Source organism: Leptinotarsa decemlineata, unplaced genomic scaffold (assembly GCF_025532065.1).
Source record: "Leptinotarsa decemlineata unplaced genomic scaffold, Ldec_3_MD MMD2_tig00026336_RagTag_RagTag, whole genome shotgun sequence".
Taxonomy (NCBI): domain Eukaryota; kingdom Metazoa; phylum Arthropoda; class Insecta; order Coleoptera; family Chrysomelidae; genus Leptinotarsa; species Leptinotarsa decemlineata.
In genome coordinates, this window is record NW_027412692.1 from 6910091 (window position 1) to 6929835 (window position 19745).

Sequence of the window (19745 nt, forward strand, 5' to 3'; positions counted from 1 at the left end):
ATTATTTTGTATTTTGTTTCCAATTCGGAACTATTGCAGAATGGTAATCAATAGTGCTGACATTGGGGTTGATGAAATTTTTTATTTGATTTGTGTATAAATGTGCAATTTCTTTTGTTTACATAATCTCATTCATATTTCTTACTCCATCTTCAATTTCAATATTTTTTGTTACAGTTAGAAATGGTACAACTAAGAGAAAATAGATGACGCCCCAACTAAGTTATGAATTTTTCTATATTGATTTTTCATTTGTGAGAACTGTTACAGAACTATCCAAGATAATAATGACATATTTTCAAAAGCAAACATTTTTGCGATTCCATGTTCAATGACGTTGATACAAAAGTATAATTGAGATAATATCAAAATTATCGTAACGAGAAAATATGGCTCATGTCGATCCGAGCTGTCACCTATTGTCATGTCAAATTGTGACATTTATCTAATAAATAAACAATGTAAAACGTAAACATTGATTTTGCAACTGAAAACCATAGATTTGATAAAAACATTTCTAATTGCTTCAAGAGTTTCAGTCCCAAAATTGTGAATTTTCATTTTGTTATTTGAATCAATGTCGTTTAAATAATAACTTTATTTAATTTGAGACATGGATAATAGTAAGAAAGGGGTGATTTTTCACCCCATTATAAGTTCCATTCAGAAAATGGCTTTATATGAGACCAAATCTGTAAGTATATCAGTTTGTAGTTTCATTATATTATTGGTATAGTTCCTTCCTTCCCTCAGAAATATTATTTAGTTGGCTCAAACAATACTCAGACACGGTTTCGTGTTTTAAAAATTGACCGAATGGAAGCCAAAGAACTGGAAATTTATGATGACAAAGTCGAATATACAGCAGAAGAAATACATAATCTCATTAATATGATAGACTCAGGAAACAGAAGAGCAGGAGGTGGGGCTGGGGGGTTCTCAAAAGTTATATCTGCTTTTGGAATAGTAGGTTTGTATAAATTTATGAACAGATCTTTAGTTTGAATTCTAATTTGAGCAGATATTCCTCTTGAAATAATTCAACTTGTTGAAGGTGAATTGATTTTACTAGGTCGCAAGACTAACGGGACTACGATTAGTCATGATGCTTCCTAGGTAGTCTGTAAAGTTACTATATCCTACCAAAAACATGAGGTTACTGATATTTGTTTTTGAGACTTTTTAGTGCAATAAACTTGCTTTTCTGAAATTTGTTCATTTCAACTCAACAGGTTAATTAATTCATATTATATAAAACTGACTAACCTGTTGAAATATATACACTATTTCCAATATCTTCCACCCTGTGAAGAATTCCAGTCTATAATCAGTAGGCACATTTCGGTAACAGATCTGGTGAAACTGCTGTTTTTCCTTTGGATTCAAACGACATGACTATACCATGACAACCAGTCTTTTCTACAGAACAAAAAGAATAATCTTCACAGTTTCTATCTTGAAGTGACAAGCTTCAATATGTATTCATGATTCAATAATTCGGTGAATTTAGTTTTATGGTTTCTGAATTACAAGTGCTGGATTTCATATTCAGAATATCATATTCCGAAATTTTTCCATTTACAGTTGAATTTTGATGTATTGATGTTTTGTCGTCAGAAATACGAAAAAATATAGTGAACCGTAAATGAAAAATTGGTGAAAAAAACTCATTTCCTTTTCACTTTAGGTTTCATAAAGTTTTTAGAGGGTTATTACATTAATCTCATTACCAAGCGTCGAAAAGTAGGTGTTATCGGACATCATACAATCTATAAAATAGAAGATACCACAATGGTGTACATTCCACATGAAAGTGTCAGACTGCTACATCCAGATGAACCTCGTTATGTGAAAATGTTCCAAAACATTGATTTGGCAAGTAATTTTTACTACAGGTAAGAAGTAATACTTTCAACTGGATTTGATTCTCCCAATAAAATTTCGGTTGTATTTTGTAGCTACAGCTATGATCTTACTCATACCCTCCAACACAACTTGACACATCCGAAAAGATTTGCTCCCAATAATGATCCTGAAGAAGTTGATTGTCATATCAAAGTTGACAATACTGATAGCCTTTCTTCATCTGTTGTTTCCCAATATTCGAATTCTGAAACAAGCGAGCCCCAGCATTTCGGTATACGTACTCAACCTCATAGAAAATTTGTGTGGAATACTCATTTAATAAGGTAGGATATTAGTATTCCTTGAAACATTAATTTTTCCAAATTCCCATTTGACTTTCGTATTTCTGGATAGATTTTGTTAAAAATCTTAATTTTTTTTATTGATATCATGAAAATTATCTTTGCAAACTCAATATCTACGTTTGTTATTGGAGAAAATCTTGGGGAGTTGACAGCTATGCATTAAAACAAGGGCTTCGTCATGTAAATTTTTGTCTCTGGTTGAAGCAGGAAAATGACCTCAAATATTGAGTATTTGAGAGAGAAACGGCTTGTCGGAACACAGTTCATACTGTTTTGTTCTTTATGTTGTACATCTTATGTTATTCTCTCGAAGTTACACATCTATGTCTTTATTATATGATAATCTCTATCTGTCTATAGTGATTCTGTTAGAGCGGAACTTCATCCAGACTGGATCATCTACATAACACATGGTTTTGTGGGCCAAACAAACATAAATGTTTTTGGAAGATCCATCTATGTTACTTTAATTGCGAGAAGATCTAGCAGGTAAAATTATGTGTATCTTACATACTTGGTTACATGTAATATAAAATTATAGAAAATATAAAACTCTGAAAGGGAAATCATCACATATCATCTCTTAATCATTATTATTTGATGATCAGGTATGCTGGTACAAGATTCCTAAAGCGTGGGGCTAATTTCCAAGGGGATGTTGCAAATGAAGTGGAAACCGAACAACTGGTTCATGATTCGGGAGTATCTTCATTCACTCAAAGCCACGTTACTTCATTTGTTCAAATGAGAGGATCTATACCTGGTAAGAAAAATGTCAATCTCATTGTTTTGTGATTTTTGTTACTTTGTTACTACTTTTGCTCCGGTGCACTAACAGTGAAAACACGGAATGGAAGGGTTAATGTGGCACTTTCGGATTTACCCTGCTTACTGGCTAGTGAAATAAAAGACGGTCTTCTAACTATTAATCGCCACACCACGGTATATTAACAACGGAAGTTCAAAATTGTTCTATAAGAAAATCACTTGGGTAATGCATGCAGGATTGTTGAAAGACTCGGTACTTACAGTACTTTCATTGAGCGCTCAAGGAGTGATGAGAAGGGGGTAAAAGGGGGTGTGATCAAATTTGAGGGTAGGGGCACTAAGTGACCAGGACAGGGTCAAGAGGTATGTGATCAACGACAGGAATGCCTTGAAGCTTCACTCAATTCGTAGTGATAGACGGGGAAAAAGAGGCAGAACTATACAAAATATGGCTGGAATGCTCGAAGTTTCACTTGATACGTATAATTGGAGGTTGATAATTATATGACATGGCTGAATTGCTCTAGGTTTCATTTAATCCGTTTGCAGAGATGGCAAAATAGAGAGACACAAAAACAGGGTAGAGAAATATCCGAGACACACCGGCCCTCCGGCCGGTACCGCCGCAACCGTTGTGTCCATGCATTTTAAATCTGTAATATCTTCGAAAATATTCTTTTAAATCACATTCTGCAAAGGGCGATATTGATCTATATCAAATACAGTTGGATGAGGATTGATGCTGTATTGCTTAAAATAGCTTCGTAAATAAGTAATTATTTCTTGAGGATAAAAAATGGATATTGTGGGTTATCCCTAAGAGATAGACATATACCACCACGTACTTTTTTGTAGACTTTTTTGAGGTGCACAGTACTGTAGTACATTTTTTGATCTATCTTGTAGGGTTCAGCCTGCATTTACAATGTAAGCTCAAAAAATGTGTCTGTTCACATTAGAAACCTCTAGAATTATCAGAGTTTCTCTACTATATTATGCATGTTATGTACCTAAAAACCTTCCTCTTGAATCACTCCTTCTAATAAAAAACCTGCATCAAAATCAGTTGCGAAGTTTTGAAGATCTAAGCATACATAGGAACAGACAGCGGGAAGCAACTTTGTTTCATGCTATGTAGTGAAATCATAATCTAAGGGTGATGTCATCAGTCCTTACATATATTGAATAATGATATTTTTCAACAGGCCTTTGAGGTAACATAGAGAAAGAGAAAAGGGTTGTTAATGATATGGATCCTAGAAGAGCACCAGCATTGATGATGTAGGTATTCCAGACATAGCCATTGACAACTCTCTCTGGTGGAAAATTCTGAAAAAAAATCGTCGAGTAATGAGTCTCTCAATCTTCACAATTTATTTTAATTTTTTGCTCACGTATTATCCCAGGTTATTGAAGAGATTTTTCCAATAAGAAAATTATCACGTCTAATTGATGACTCTCTCCTTTACTCTCAGGACACTGGAAACAAGAAATGGGTAAGATGGTGGCAAAACCGGCCATTACTATTGACTTCTACGATCCATTTGCTGAGACTGCAGGGGCACACTTCAATGAACTTCTCAAACGATATGGTGCTCCCATCATAATCTTGAACCTAGTGAAACAGCGTGAGAGGAAGAAACAAGAGCGACTGCTGAGTGACGAGCTCAGTTCGGCCGTCAAGTATTTGAATCAGTTTTTACCCGTAGAGCATCAGGTAGGTATAGTCTGTACGAAGTCAATCCGAACAGCTAAATGAAAGACTGATGGCAGTACTCTTCACTACTAATAAAAAAAATCCCTGTAGGTTTATGAAGAATAAAATTAATTTTGAAAAAAAAATTATATCACTCCGCCCATGCCAACAAAGAAACTGCCGAACGTTTGGTAACTATTTAGTTTTTATGCCATTCGAATTGACTTCGTATATACTATAACATTTACAAGTAAGATTTGATTTACTTTCTAAACTGTCATTATTTATGGAAAGATTATCAATCAAGCAACTGAATGATTTGTTTTAACATTTATTGCCAATAAACCAGCAAGACACAAGTTTTCATTTTTCATTCAAGTCGGATAATACTATTTTATATACCTTAACTGAGTTTTTTACATTCTAATAGTTTGTAGTGAATACCAAATATATCAATCCCAATTAGATATTTGATAGATAGATAAACATTCATTCATCCCCGAGTTTAGAGTAGACTGAATGGATATGGTATTTTCACGTGAGATTTATGTCATGTACAACTCCTAGAAACTTCATACTTTCTTTGTTCTCTTTAGATTTGATTGTTAGATATAAATTGTTATCTGGGTCTACATTTTTCAGGAGAAATTCTATATGATTTGTCTTTGAAGTATTCAGTGAAAGACCATCACTGCAATAATTTACTAGTTCTTGTGATTAGTATTACAGTTCTTCACAAGTGATGCCCGTGAATTATTATACACACTATAGTATATTTACAGCATAAACAGAACATTGAACCCTGTACCATCTCCAATGGCTCTTTCAAATCTGTTCTTTGTAGTACTTGAATATATCCTGAAGGGTTTGATACAAAACATATCAGCAGACTTTCTTAAGCAATATTTCATGGATAATGCAATGAGAGGTTTTGAGAAGAAATCAAAATATTTATATTTTACTTCATCACCATTCATATCTGAATAAATTTCATGAATAAGAGAAAATTGCATCTTTGGTATTTTTTCCATATCGGAAAGTGATTGGATTGCTACTCATGACATAAGGAAAAGTTTATAAATTCTTGACTCCTCCTTAAATTTCATTTACAAGCACAACTTGAAGTTCGGTAATGAACAATGAATGTTCAACAAACAATTCCTTGATACTAACAGTGGAAAAAGTTTCAGTCTGTATATGAAGTTGGTTAATTTCTCATTTTTCCCTTCCTCTTCAGATCATTTATAAAACATTTGATATGGCCAGGAAAAATAAAGGAAAAGCAAATGTCATGGGTCACTTGGCTGAAATTGCACGAAATGCTGTTATGAAAGTCGGAATATTTCACAACAAGCCACAGTATCAGTCTCAAAAATCTGGAACAGTAGTTGGTCAAAATAATAACACTTTGGGCAGCTTACAGACAGGAATAGTAAGGACGAACTGCGTGGATTGCTTAGACAGGACGAATACAGCCCAGTTTGCTATTGGAAAATGTGTTTTAGGTTAGTAGTTAGTTTTCCCAGATGTCCACCCTAAACATCCATAAATTCAAAAGTCATAATTTACTTATCGAATAACACAACAAGACCTAACATTCAATATACTACACAATACACATTCTTAAAAACAATGAAACTAGAGAAACTTCAACACAAGGGTATTACCTGGTGTAACGCAAATACAGGCAAATTTAACGAGATATCTGGATGATAGGAGAGGACAAATACCTGAACTGAGGCGTTCTAACTGTATAAAAGAATAAACAAGGAGATAAAATGTTTAGTTTAAGTAGAGCCTTGAAGATGATAGCATAGTCTGCTATATTTTGTTCTTCTGTTTAGTATCTGCCACTCGTACCTATCAAACTGAAGGTCGCACGTGTAGGCCAAGAGTTTGGTATTTTCATTGGAACTTGGGCATATCTACGCTCGGAGCATGTGTTTGCTGACTTGCTTCCAGACTTTGTTTACCTGTAGTGCAGTGGTACATACTACTGAATCAACTGCAGCCAGAGCTTATGACTAGTTGGAATTAATTTTGTTTATTCGGGATATTCAGACGGTTCCCTCGCTTTAAAATGACCCTCCCGGCACTGAAGAGGAGCCGGTACTCCAAAACTGGTCTATCGGTGGTCATCCCGATAAAGTGAAATTAATTTCAGCTTTTCTTATACAGGAAGTTACTTGCGACAAATCTTTCAAACGGAAGATATTGCACAGGTGCGTGATGGTTTCACTTCAGCTTTATGCGCGGCATTATCTGGGTTAGCTGTTGTTTTTCCTTCGGGTATCTGCCACACGTCTTCACTAACTGACACGCCCGAGGAAGCCATTGTGTGGCGAAACACGTGTTGCGTTTTTGTAAAACTGTCTAGTGAAAATCTCACAATAAAGTGTTTTTAGAATACGTTAGTTATGGATTTTCATCGGCCGATTCCATCATACAAAATTGTAGATCTCACATGAGAAGCCGAGAGTTTGGTAATGACAGTATAAGAGAAAAAATTTGTTAATAAAATTGACGTATCGGAATATACTTGTATGTTACAGGGTAGACGACTTTCATCATTTTGACTTAAATATAAGCAAAATTGTTATTTGATGGCAGAAGTGACTTGAAGTGACTGTCGACGTCTCATTAAAATGTTCAAAATGTATACTATCGTTTCTCCTTAAAATATATTGATCAGACCGAAGTTCTAAAACATCCATTTGCTGAGACATATTACGTATAAAAAACATAGAATTTCACGACAGAATTCTCGATTGAAGAGAACAAAATCCGTGCTAGTAGACCGTCGACGAATGGAACCTAAAATACTAAACTTTTCGTCTACTACAGAAATCATCAGTGGTATGGACGTTTACTTCGAGGACGAAGGGATATATCTCGAAATCTCAGTAACGTACACTAGACTAGCTACGTGCTCATTTATATTTATACTTTTAGATGACGGTAGGGGTGATGATGAGGAAATCAGAGGATATAACACTCTGAGTAAATCTAGTGAACCAAGAATGACATTTTGCATTCAACTGACCAATGCTCCCGTCATTTTATCTAACTTGGATATAATTTTGTGGTTCAAGGTTCTGATAAACTAGTCCCATGTCTATTTCCTATATCCAGAACTTCTGAAAGTTTGTGTTATTTATTCCAGCCCCATACAAGAACAAGAAATAAAAATTCCTGAGTGGCTTTTTCTTGCATACTTTCGAAGGGTTCCTACCAACCACCTCTTTTTTGATTGCTAGGTTCTTACCAAACAAATTGTACATATTCTAAATTTTCTCTACCACTTATCCAATGAGAGACCAGTTTTATGTTTCTCAGTTCATAAATGATTTCAACATTTCATTAAACTATCTTGACAGCAAAAACATATGGTTTCTGTATTTATAATAATCATTTCAGGTTATCAGCTTTGTGCTTTGGGGATTTTAGACACACCTAATCTGGAATTTGACACAGACTGTGTTCGTATGCTCGAATCCCTGTACGAGGACCATGGAGACACACTTGCACTTCAGTATGGTGGCTCTCAGCTTGTTCATCGTATAAAAACCTATCGTAAAACGGCACCCTGGACTTCGCAGGGAAATGACATTATGCAAACTCTCAGTAGATATTATAGTAACACTTTTTCTGATGCTGAAAAACAGAACGCCATAAACTTATTTTTGGGACTGTTCAAACCTGAAGAGTACAAACCTCAGATCTGGGAGTATACAACCGACTATTATTTTCATCATAAACCCATTATTTCCAGTTTGAAGTCGTTGACACAGTGGTGGGATTCTGGAGTTGTGAAGAGCCTACCTTATGCTTTTAACGATTTGACCAAATCATGTACTGAACTGATTCAGGTATGCTTTTGTTATTTCTTAGTATTCCATCAGTGATACGTGATATTATTTGGAGTTCTTTCATGAAATTATCACGATTTTGCACATTGTTATCCATAATTATCTTTTATATGAGGAAGTTATTGGGAAGGGCTCAATACATGTGGTCATCAACCATTAATTTTTTTCAAAATGTTTCTAGTCATTCCAATCAATGAATTACAAATTCATTTAAAAATACGACTGTATGTCTAAAGAGTTCCCAAGGTGTCATATTTATTTATATCAAATTGTTTAGTAATATTATTACGTTTTTCCCCGTGGGTTGGTTAATAATTGACTACACTGAATAATCACTTCATTTCACGTTTCAACAAAACTTCAACTATTATTTGAATGTCTATCGCCTTACTGGATCACTTCGCGTACCGCACTGTAACCTGACTGTGTCGATATGCTCGAGGCTGTCGTTTTTATATATCGTAATCGAATGCGCTAGAAAATTTCGTCGAAATTCCGTCGAAATCGGTAGCATTTTTCTCGCTGCTTCTAGAGTGGCGGGGAATCATAGTACATTCGCCCCTCTTAGCGCGCGAAAACCATTGACCTACAGATATTCTACCAAGTTTTGTAAAATTATTTGAGCTAGCTATGTGTAATAGCATTACAAATTTTCTATATAAATGTAATATAATTAGCAATAACCAATACGAATACTTACGAGAGAGATCAACAAACAGTGCAATATTTCAATTTACTCAAAATATAACAAATTTAATGGAAAGAAAATATTTAGTTAGCACTTGGTATGTTCTTAGATCTGTCAAAGGCATTTGACTGCTTGAATCATGAGATACTTATAAAAAAACTAGAACTATATGGTATAAGAGGAAACTCACTGAAATGGATTGAATCTTACCTAACAGATCGCCAACAAATAGTAACTATTAACAAACATGGTCGAACATACAAGTCTGAGAATGCGGCAGTGAAAGTAGGAATACCCCAAGGAAGCATTGCGGGTCCCTTGTTATTTATTATCTACATAAACGATTTATGTTATCATTCAAACACACATAATTCAATTACAGTCTTTGCTGATGACACTAATTTATTAATAGGCCGTGAAACATACCCTGAAGTAGTAAAACTGTTTTAATCTTCCTCTTTGAAGATGATCACTTGGTGATCGAAACACGTGTCGAAGTGTTGAAAATGACGATTTGGTGTTGGGAAAAAACTCCAGTAATATTCAGGTATGGAAATGTTTAATGACACAAAAAAATGGTTCACTAGGAATAGGTTAATTTTGAATGAATCTAAAACTAATCTTATACTTTTTAGAGCTAATCAATCACAGATAGAACGACCTCAAAATTTGAATATTGAAAACATTACTATAAAATATTCAGAAAAAACAGATTGATTATACAGCTAACAAATTGAGCAACATTTCGTATGGACTAAGGGTGGTTCACAAATATCTCAATATCTGAAAATTTTATATTTTTCCAATTTTGAGTCTGTAGCTAGATATGGAATCATATTTTGGGGAAGCAATAGTAATATAAATAAAATATTTGTAATTCAGAAAAGAGCAATCAGAATGATGAGTAATTTGAAGTATCGTAAGTAATCAAGTGATGAAGTAAGTAAGTAATCAATCGTGTAGAAATGTCTTCAAGAATAACGGGATAATGACGATATAAGCTCTTTATATTTATGAATGCTTACTTAATGTTTGTATTAAAAAATAGGCACCTGTTCTTTAACAATATTAATCAACATTCCTATGGAACAAGAAGAAATGATTTCGTGCTCCCTATTCATAGATTAACCATAACAGAAAAAACTCCTCATTACATGTCAATGAAGCTGTACAATAAATTGCCTAATCGAATCAAATATGTGAGGAGCAAAAAGAAATCTAAGAAAGAAATAAAAAAATATTAATAGATTTAGAACCATATAGTGTTAGTGACTATTTAGACTAAACCGAATTATAGAAATGTATATATTTATGAGTATATGCAGTCTTTTTCTTTTTTTTTTTGTTGTTGACATTATTTCATTCTATGTTGTCTGTGTAAAAGCTGTACACAGCTTTATTTTTGAAATAAAGATTATTATTACGTCACCATTGGTTTATATATAAATCATATATAAATCAGTTATATTTATTTTATACCAGAATCAAATTATATCAATATCTTCAGGTGATGTTTATCATTGGTATAATTTGATTCCGATATAGTCATTATGCAGTTGAGTTGTTTTAGGTAGGTTTTAAGTAGAGTTGAAACGCGTTAGACTTTTAACCTGGTAGATTTTCGGATTGGTTGGCAATAATGTTGGTAGAAATATAACTGATGTACTTGCAATTGATATAATTTTCTAGGGGTCTATCTGGATATTGTAGATTTGTCAAAGAGGTAAATATATAAAAATCAGAGAACAGTTGGATCGAAAACCAGTTCCAACATCTAACATCAACGATGTTAAATGTTGGAATTGGCAGATACGGGAAACGCCACTATTGTGATAGAAACGGATCTCTACAAACAGAAGATCGAAGATGTTCTTCAGAAGAGCAATACCCGAAGATTGTACGGGACCCTACTGCATTAGTTGAAAGGAAGTCTTACCAGACACCAAGTATATATGGACTGTATGCACTACTCAGTCCTATCAGTAGTTTCAGATATTCAGCTACTCTAAACTTGTCCTGATTTTTACCTCCAATTATACAACCACTACAAGGAGAAACTTCAATTTTTGTGAAGAATTCAAGGCATTTTGTCGAATTACTAGTAGCGATGGAAGTCGCGGAGCAAGATCAATTAATCAGTTTCGACGTGGAAAGTCTTCTTTACACCAACATAAAGAGGAAGCTATCTGAAGACGAGGACATGGAAGATAAAACGGACTTACGGACTTACTGCTATTTCTAACTGAAAGACGGATTATTTACGCAAGATGGGGGACTGCCAATGGGATCGCCACTTTCGCCAGTTTTAGCCAACATATATATGGAGTGGTTTGAAACTCTGGCCATTGAAGAAGCCCACAAGAAGCCTTAAGTCTGGTTGAGACACGTTGACGACACCTTTATAGTATGGAATCATGGGAATACAGAACTAGACTCTTCTCTGAAGCACATAAACAGCGTAAAACCTTCCATCCTCCACAACGGAGAAGGAAGTTCACAACAAATTGCCATTCTTAGACGTATTGGTGAAGAAGACTGACACTAAGTGGATCGTGCTTTTGGTCTCTGTAATACGAAGAAGGGTCTCGAGAAAGAACTAGACATCATCAAAAAATATCTTCAATGGAATAGCTACTCCAAAGTGATAGTGGAATAGATTTTGGCTAGAAGATAGCCAAACACCGTTTTCAATTGCATCTCAGTCTTAACGGATACCAATAGAAGGCGATGTTAAAGCTAAAATTACGAGCGGCGCCGGTCGTGAAATTTTTCTATGCGTTTCTTAAGCTGTAGATGGAGTGGCTATTTAATGGGACAATGACTTTAAATATTACGAGTCAGGCATAAACATCTGCAAACCACAGCCAAAAATCCCGGAAAATAGCCTTCATACAATCTTCACATAGATGTAATATAATTTTCTAATAAGTTCATTTCCATTGTCGGGTTATTAAAAAATTCTAACAAGATTTTTCCAATATCTAGGTCCATTCCCGTGATGTAGAAATGATTGATTCCTACCTTGACTACTACAGACCTTACGAACTGAGTGTTTTGGGAGACGTTTTTGCTCTAAAAATATCTAATTCTATCAGGGATTTCATGCCGAATTTCACAACTAACTATAGTCCTTTTACACTTAGAGTCAGGCCAGTGAGGAGGCGTGAAGAAAATTCTAATAAAACCGGTACAAATGCAATGAAAAATCCTTCTGTTACGGGCCAGAGTTCCACTTGTTCAACTGCTTCTAGTACCAGGTAAGTCTTGTAGTTTATTCCATTGAAATAAGAATGGATACATGCAATGATGTAAATTGAACGTTTTCCGAACTTCACGCAAATGTTTTTCAATTATGACTATTTTTCTGAATCTCTCATTTAGTTACTGCTAGTGCTAGTTAGTGCTTCTGATATCCATACACGCGTCAGTGCACGCACCCACACGCACGCTCATACGCGCACACACTCGCGCATACGTGGACATCAAAACGAGCACACGCGCGCGCACACACACTAATGTGGTGCAGATTGATAGCAAAGGCGACTTATCAAAGTTGTTTGATACAGAGTGCATTTAATTCTCAACTGACAAATTGTACCATTAGGCTTTCCAGATATTAGATTGTTTCAAAAGTATTTTTCGCTTTTATGAGTCTACTTTTTACACTGTAATATCTGGGTAAATACTTATTTAATTGAATCGAAATAAGCGCTATTTCAATCAATGAACTTTTGCCAACGTAAGGCAAGTCGACTAATTCCGTCAGCATAAAATTTAGTGCTCGGGATCCGATGAAGTCGACAAAGGCCGTTTTTGCCTGGTCCTGATTGGCGAAGGTTCTACCGGTGAGAAAGTTATCAAAGTGCTTGAAAAGATGGTAGTCGGTTGGAGAATATTGTAGGTGAGGCAGCAGAACTTTGATGTTCAATTCGTTTAATTTTCTGACGCTGTTGCCGTTGAGCAGAATCGGACGTCCTCACAATAGGATTCTGCTGTAATGGTTTGGCCCAGTTGCAGGAAGTTAGAGTGAATAATAATAATGATAATAAATGCCTTTTATTAATTTTCAGTTATATTCATACATGTGAACTAAAAAGAGTAAATAGGGGAGATTCAGTCCTCGTCCTGGATTACTGTAGGTCGACCACTTCGGGGCTCAGCTTCGAAGCTGAAACCTCCTGGACGACATTCTGCAAACCAATGTCGAACAGAGGTTCTTTAACACTATCATTGCCAAATGCTTGGGTAATTTTTCGCGATGTCTCGGCAGCGCTTTGATTCAATTAGAATTCGTATAGAAAAATTGGTCAAAAATTGCTAAACGACATTGTATAGTAATAAACTGTAACTGTAACGGCCGAGTGAAGTGAAACTAGCAAGAACCAATGAAATCTTCTGAAATAAATTCAAAATCCTGCTCTTAGAGAGAGGCTAATGCCGTCTCAATGCCTTCAAAAATGACTTTCTGTCTATTACTGGTAACATCTGACCATATGTTTTAGCTAACTATGTCACATATATATTATTTTATTAATTATTATTTTTTTATGTCCACATTGACATCATATATACTCGATGTATCAACAAATTACTAATTTTATGTATTTATTGGGAAATGATTTCATAGTCAGTTTTCGTCATTTTATATTAGTAAAAAAGTGAGTATTCTAAGAACATATACGTTTTGTAATCAGTTCTAGTTCCGACAATGAAACTTCCATCGAAGACGAAGATAGTTCTTATACAAATGAATCTCAGATGACTTCTTCTAAAGAGAGTACTCCAGAACCGTTCACATTCAGGTCCCTCTTTCCTACCATGAAAGAGGTTTACGGTACAGAATTGAAGAAACCGAGTGCCGAAGATATTCTAACTTACAAAAAGTAAGTTTTATACAATTTTTTTTTCAAGTTTCTGTGTACACATTTTTATGCAAGAAGTGATGTAAAAAAAGGTGTACGATGATGCGAGTGTAGAGAAGGTATTATAGGCAAATTGAAATAGATAAAATACAATTCAAATATGAAATTTTTTGCAAATCAAAAAGTTTCAGTACCGATTATTTGAAAAATTTGCTTTATGTGCCTATTGTTCAATGTAATATTTTTGTTCATTATTAATTATTTTCATTGTGATTTTTGAAATTAAATGTTTTTTTTGCAAAAATGAAAACTTTATTGTTTGCAAAAACAGGTTGTACCAATGAATATGAAACAAGGCCAAGTACTTATAGTTGAGAAGAAAATCTTGCAAGTATATTTTTAACCTTGTCTCTAACTCCTCTTCGACGGGGTGTGATACAGCTCTTGAATTTTGAATGGGATCAGGGGTTAAGGGATAAGTCATTTGAAAGGCCGGTAATTTTTATTTTTAACACTACCTAATTTTCAAAATTTGATGCAGGATTATCGAGAAATCTCATCAACTTTTAGCCCTAAGACTCCTAAGCTGAGCTTTCTGAGCTAATTTCATGCCATTCTCATTATAACGGCCTCTATGTTCAGGAATGTATGTCAGTGTCAAGAATCCATCACAACTGTTTTTAATGCAAAGTTTCAATAATCGATGATGTTCTTATTGCAAGCATATTGGTAAAGAAATAAGTAAAGCGATTCTTAATAAACATCATGTTAATTACACAATGAACAATTATTCTTAAAAGTGACCGCAGTTTAGACCACAGGGAGACATTCACGGGGATGATACTTCTCAAAAAATAAAGGGTTCAGTGGTGAGAGGTACACTTAAAAATATTGTAAAAGTGAACAATAACCCAAGTAGGGGGGTTTTTTTTTGTACCTTGGGAGCTGTCTGACTTGTCCATTTAGTCCAAGTCTCCAGAAAACACTGCAGCCTGTTGGGCTTATTGCGTATATTCTCCCATCTTCTCATGACACCCATTCCATCAGTCTCGTTCCCTGCACTAGTTTGTACAGGTTCCGTGTTGGATGTTCGTCATATTCTTCTGGGCATAATTTTGTACGTCCATATATTGCCTGCCTCCTGTGATTCAGTCTCTCACATTCGCATAAGATGTGTAGAGCTGTTTCTATCCCTTCGTTGCATAATCTGCAGCCTGAGTCCTCTGACCAGTTAGTAACTCTGTAATTATTCTGAGCCGATCCCTACTATATTGAAGTACTTCTTCGGTTCTTTTCTCGGACGGTTCCCTAATGAAAGTTGTACTGTGTTTGTTGCCAGGTACTTTTGTCCAATACTCTGTATGCTTCTTATTGGTCCATGAACTAATCTGGTTTCGTACCAATGATTTTGGTACCCCCAGAGCTGGTTCAGGACCTATATATGAAGTTGATGATCCGCGTCTAGCGCATTCATCAGCTTTATCATTACCTGTGATTCCTGAATGCCCTGGCACCCAGTACAAAATTAATTTGTTCCTGTTTGCAAGTTCATTCAGTTCTTCATGACATTCCCAGACCAGTTTTGATGTCACCTTCGGGTTTTTCAGAGCCCCTAGTGCGCTTTTGCTGTCTGTAAAAATATTGATCCGCTCATTTCTTTGAGGTCTCAATTTAATAAGCTTTGCACACTGAAAGATAGCATACACTTCTGCCTGAAAGACGGATGTGCATAGTCCCAGCGGATAGCTAAATAGGGTGGTAATTTGACAACAGTTCTTGTATGGATTTCATTAATTCGGATACTAATTACAACTGAGATCTTTCCTAACCGAACATCATACAATCATAAAAAAATTACCTCCATATTAAAAGGTGATAAATTCATATGTAGTTTTGGTGAAATTATTATTTTTTTTTTATATCAAAAGCGGTTATTTATCTGTTCTAGCCATGCAAATTAGTTGGTTTATGGGAGGGTTAACGTAAAATCAACTGTATTTAAAGAAAAGACCTTGAATCCTAATTCTAGGGTACTGAAATAACTGATAAATGACCCTCACCCCGGGTGTAATTGACAGACCCAGTTCAAAATTACCTAATGCCAACTTTAAGATATCGTCCTTGTTTCATATTCACTAGCACACCCTGTTTACTTATTTGATATGAAAACTATTCTGTGCAAATATATATAAAGCTGGATTAACAATAGAGAGCAACAAAATATTATTCTTGTGCGGCAAAGTAACAGCTGTTTTAGAGGGATTTTGGTGTGCTGATTCCAAATCCACGGATGTTTATAACAGCTGGTGTTTTCAGTTGGCTACAGTGTCACCAACTTATATGTTGTTCCCCTTAAAAATCACCCAAAACTGTGAAAAAAGACAATGACAATCAGTCCCAGTGACGTCCCAGTGGAGGGTCGAATAGACCCTCCACCGCAACCCGAAAGAGTTTATTGTGGTTAACACCTATTCACACTCGACCAAATAAAAAAAGTTTGTATGGTGAGTGGTCTTTCAGGTCAGATGGTAAGAGTACGGCTCTGCCGAACTCTAAAAACCTGATTCGGTCCCCAGCGGAGCAGGCACAAAGTATGTGCTCTGCTGTTTCATCATCTTCCAAACAGAGGCGACAAACACTGTCTTACGACAGTCCGAGTCTGCATATGATGTTAGGCCTGTTAGACATCGTAGTTCATCCCTACTGTAGTCCAACAACTGTTTGGTATCAAGCTTCGAAGTGGAGCTTTGGAGATTCTGCCAGAAGTCCATAAATCTTCTTGCCATCCAGGTGTTCAATCTTTGTTTGGCAAAGCCTAAAGCGATGCCAATGACAGGTTTTGGTCCTATGAAGCTGCTTGCAGCACCCTCCTTTGCAAGGGAGTCAGCAGCCTCATTGCCTTCCAGGCCATACTGGCCTGGAATCCAGACCAGAGATAATCTGTTAAGCTTGTCGCTCACTTGTCCGGCACGGCGCTGTCCGTCGCCTGATGGCAACGGGTAGTAGCATCGCCCACTTGTCTAGCTACAAAGAAATTTCACTTGAAATCGAGCTGTGACAGGAACATGTCTATCACTAGCAGTTCTGACGAAGAAGTCGTCATTATAGTGGCCGCATTATTGAATGTAGAAGTTACAATAGTTACAAAAAAGAATGTTGTGGGTCTATTCCATTAATCAAAAGAGGACAAATCTAGGAGAGTTTCATCATCTTTTCAACGATCTGAAAGAAGACGAGGAGAAATTTTTCCAGTATTTCCGAATGACTCCAAGTGAATTTTCAGAACTTCTGGATATTCTAGAGCCTTAACAAGCAACTCAATTTTTCCTCGCCGATTTTCATAGGTAGCGTCTGACACTGTGCTGTCAACTGATGGAATAGCAAAACATAAAGACTGAAACTTCCCAGGCACTTTTGGACAAGTTGATGCTGGCAAGCGCTGGCCGGCGACGGACGCTCTTGGCTGTGCCGTGCCGGGCTAGTGGACGGTTGTCCATTCATTGCCATTTTTCTAATCCTATCCGTATTTTGACTGGACGGACCGTGCTGTGCTGTACCGGACAAGTGAGCGATACGCTTTAAGTCTTCCTATCGAGGAGAGTCGTTTTTGGTAATTTGCTACCAATTTAGACGTTGCTCGGTAGGAGCTAAGAGCTTCCAACGCCGCTTGACTGTCAGATAATATTTTAATTGACTTGTGTATGAGGTTGGATTCTTCTAATCTCCCCGCACACAATTCAATAACGTAAATTTCCGCTTGAAATACAGTCTCATAGGTTCCTAGGCAGGTTGATATCTCTGTCCTGCGACTGAAAACACCTGCACCAGAACCAGAAGGTGTTTTTTATCCATCTGTGAACCAACAACTATCTGCTCTCAGTCATAATATGGACTGGGCATCAAAGAGAAAACATTGACTCCACCAAATAAAAAAAGATGAAGAGATTAACGTCTAGGCATGTACGCCACTCATACACGTCACGTTAACGTCAGATGCGAAGTCACAATGTTTTATACGTTACATATTTCCATTGTTAAAATTTTGTAATTTGATTTGTCACATGATGCTGTGTCGCAGTGGCCAAGACGTGTGATCCGCAGGTGGAATATATTTAAAGGTGACGTCACGGCCAGTCCATACTAATATCATGTCTCTGTTGTTGGTTTTAACCGGAAATATCGGCATAAGTTGAATCATACAAATCTGCCTTCTGTAATACGCCCACTTTCCCTATCAGAATACCTACCAATTCAAACATTTCATGAACTCCTGCAGTTCTCTGAAGATGAACATGTATTTTTTATTGGTGATATTACAGCAGACGAAGACTGTGTTCATGTTCATGTTGCTTCTTCTATGATCCCTCAACAATCTGACCAATAGAAAATGCATTATTATTTGAGGCACGTGAATTTTTTTAGAGAATTTTTTGAGTTACCTGCTTCTCGGCTAGCAGAAAAAAGTTTTCCTACCTCTGGAACAAAATAAACATTTTGTCCTAAACGAGAAAAGGAATTACTTCAGTTTTTCTCTCGTGACAAAGCATTGATCAACTTGAAAAATTTTGATTTCAATATGAGTATGAAAATATATTACTCGAATAGTCACTTGAACCGTTATCCTGACAATCTGAAAGGTACTGTTGGAACTTGCAATGAGACAGCCAGGAAAGGTTTTTTGTTCGGGAATTTTACATACGGAGCTTCAGTGAAATCGATTTCTGTTATATTCATGTTAACACCTAACCATTCAATTCAATAAGACTTATGTAGCATTAGTATCTCCGAAAAATAGCTTATAGAGCAAAAATGACATAATTTCTGGGTTCAGCACATTAAAATCAAGAAGAAACCGGTATGAATTTCTCAGCACCAAAACATGCATTGACCTGCCCACTCCATGCTTGAGAAACTTACTCATTTATTAAATATCTACTTCACTTTTGGGTTTTTTTTAATAATTATGGTAGGAATAATTTCTGAAAACTATTTTTTTATAGGTATGTTCTGATTGGCAAAAAAGCTAGCGGTTCTGCAATGAATGCTTTCAATCCCATATCTAGACCAATGAAAGCTATGGGAGAATTCCCTAAAGATAGTTGCTTTGAAGTTACTCCCCCAACGGTATCACAGGACTCGATTGAAATATACAAAAAGTATATAAGCGTAGGAAAAAACGGTGGTTTCCAACCCAAGCCAAGTGATATGGAGATTTATCGGAAGTATGCTAGTTATAAGTGAAATCAATTAATCATGTGATTTTTTGTTATTTTTATTTCGTTATTGAATAAATGTTGATGTTGATTACCGAATACAATTTCATTACTTTTTTATCCTGTCAACTTTTGCATCAGAATTTAAAAAATTATTAATTTTCCAAATAAAGGAGAAAATCACCAATTATAAATAAAATCCCTGCAGAAATGTGTGAATCATCGCCAAAAGTTTCCTTTAATACAAATCAGAAGGAAGCTCAACTTTAAACAACCACTTTCTCTCACAAGTATTGAATTACCTTTCATAGACACGTTTTCTAAATTATAACATTAAATTGAGGTATGATTGAGTTGATAGAAACACAAATTTCAAACAACTAATTGGAATACTGCAAATTCCCCATTAATAAATTGAACTGAATCCCATTCATTAATG

The 19745-nt window shown here is 35.7% G+C and overlaps 1 protein-coding gene across 3 annotated transcripts; it reads left to right on the forward strand.

Annotated features, from left to right (window-relative positions):
• Positions 1 to 432: 432 nt before the first annotated feature.
• Positions 433 to 19405, forward strand: FIG4 (polyphosphoinositide phosphatase FIG4). Of its 3 annotated transcripts, none has more exons than XM_074183345.1 (12): positions 433 to 694; positions 737 to 970; positions 1688 to 1895; positions 1959 to 2189; positions 2571 to 2699; positions 2819 to 2973; positions 4454 to 4695; positions 5912 to 6179; positions 8092 to 8543; positions 12217 to 12488; positions 13926 to 14114; positions 19094 to 19405. In XM_074183345.1, exons 2-12 carry the CDS (start codon positions 817 to 819, stop codon positions 19332 to 19334), a joined length of 2541 nt encoding a protein of 846 aa, XP_074039446.1. In that variant the 5' UTR covers positions 433 to 694; positions 737 to 816; the 3' UTR covers positions 19335 to 19405. The 3 variants fall into 3 exon arrangements, with proteins under 3 accessions (XP_074039446.1, XP_023021991.1, XP_023021992.1); XM_023166223.2 differs by having other exon boundaries at positions 754 to 970; XM_023166224.2 differs by lacking the exon at positions 737 to 970 and having other exon boundaries at positions 434 to 694.
• The last annotated feature ends 340 nt before the right edge of the window (positions 19406 to 19745 follow it).

Bases quoted from the DNA above. Each gene is read 5' to 3' on its own strand.
- FIG4 (XM_023166223.2), top strand. From the start codon at position 614: ATGGATAATAGTAAGAAAGGGGTGATTTTTCACCCCATTATAAGTTCC. The intron at 2,190-2,570 runs GTAGGATATTAG...ATCTGTCTATAG, and splicing joins TGGAATACTCATTTAATAAG to TGATTCTGTTAGAGCGGAAC. The intron at 8,544-12,216 runs GTATGCTTTTGT...TCCAATATCTAG, and splicing joins CATGTACTGAACTGATTCAG to GTCCATTCCCGTGATGTAGA.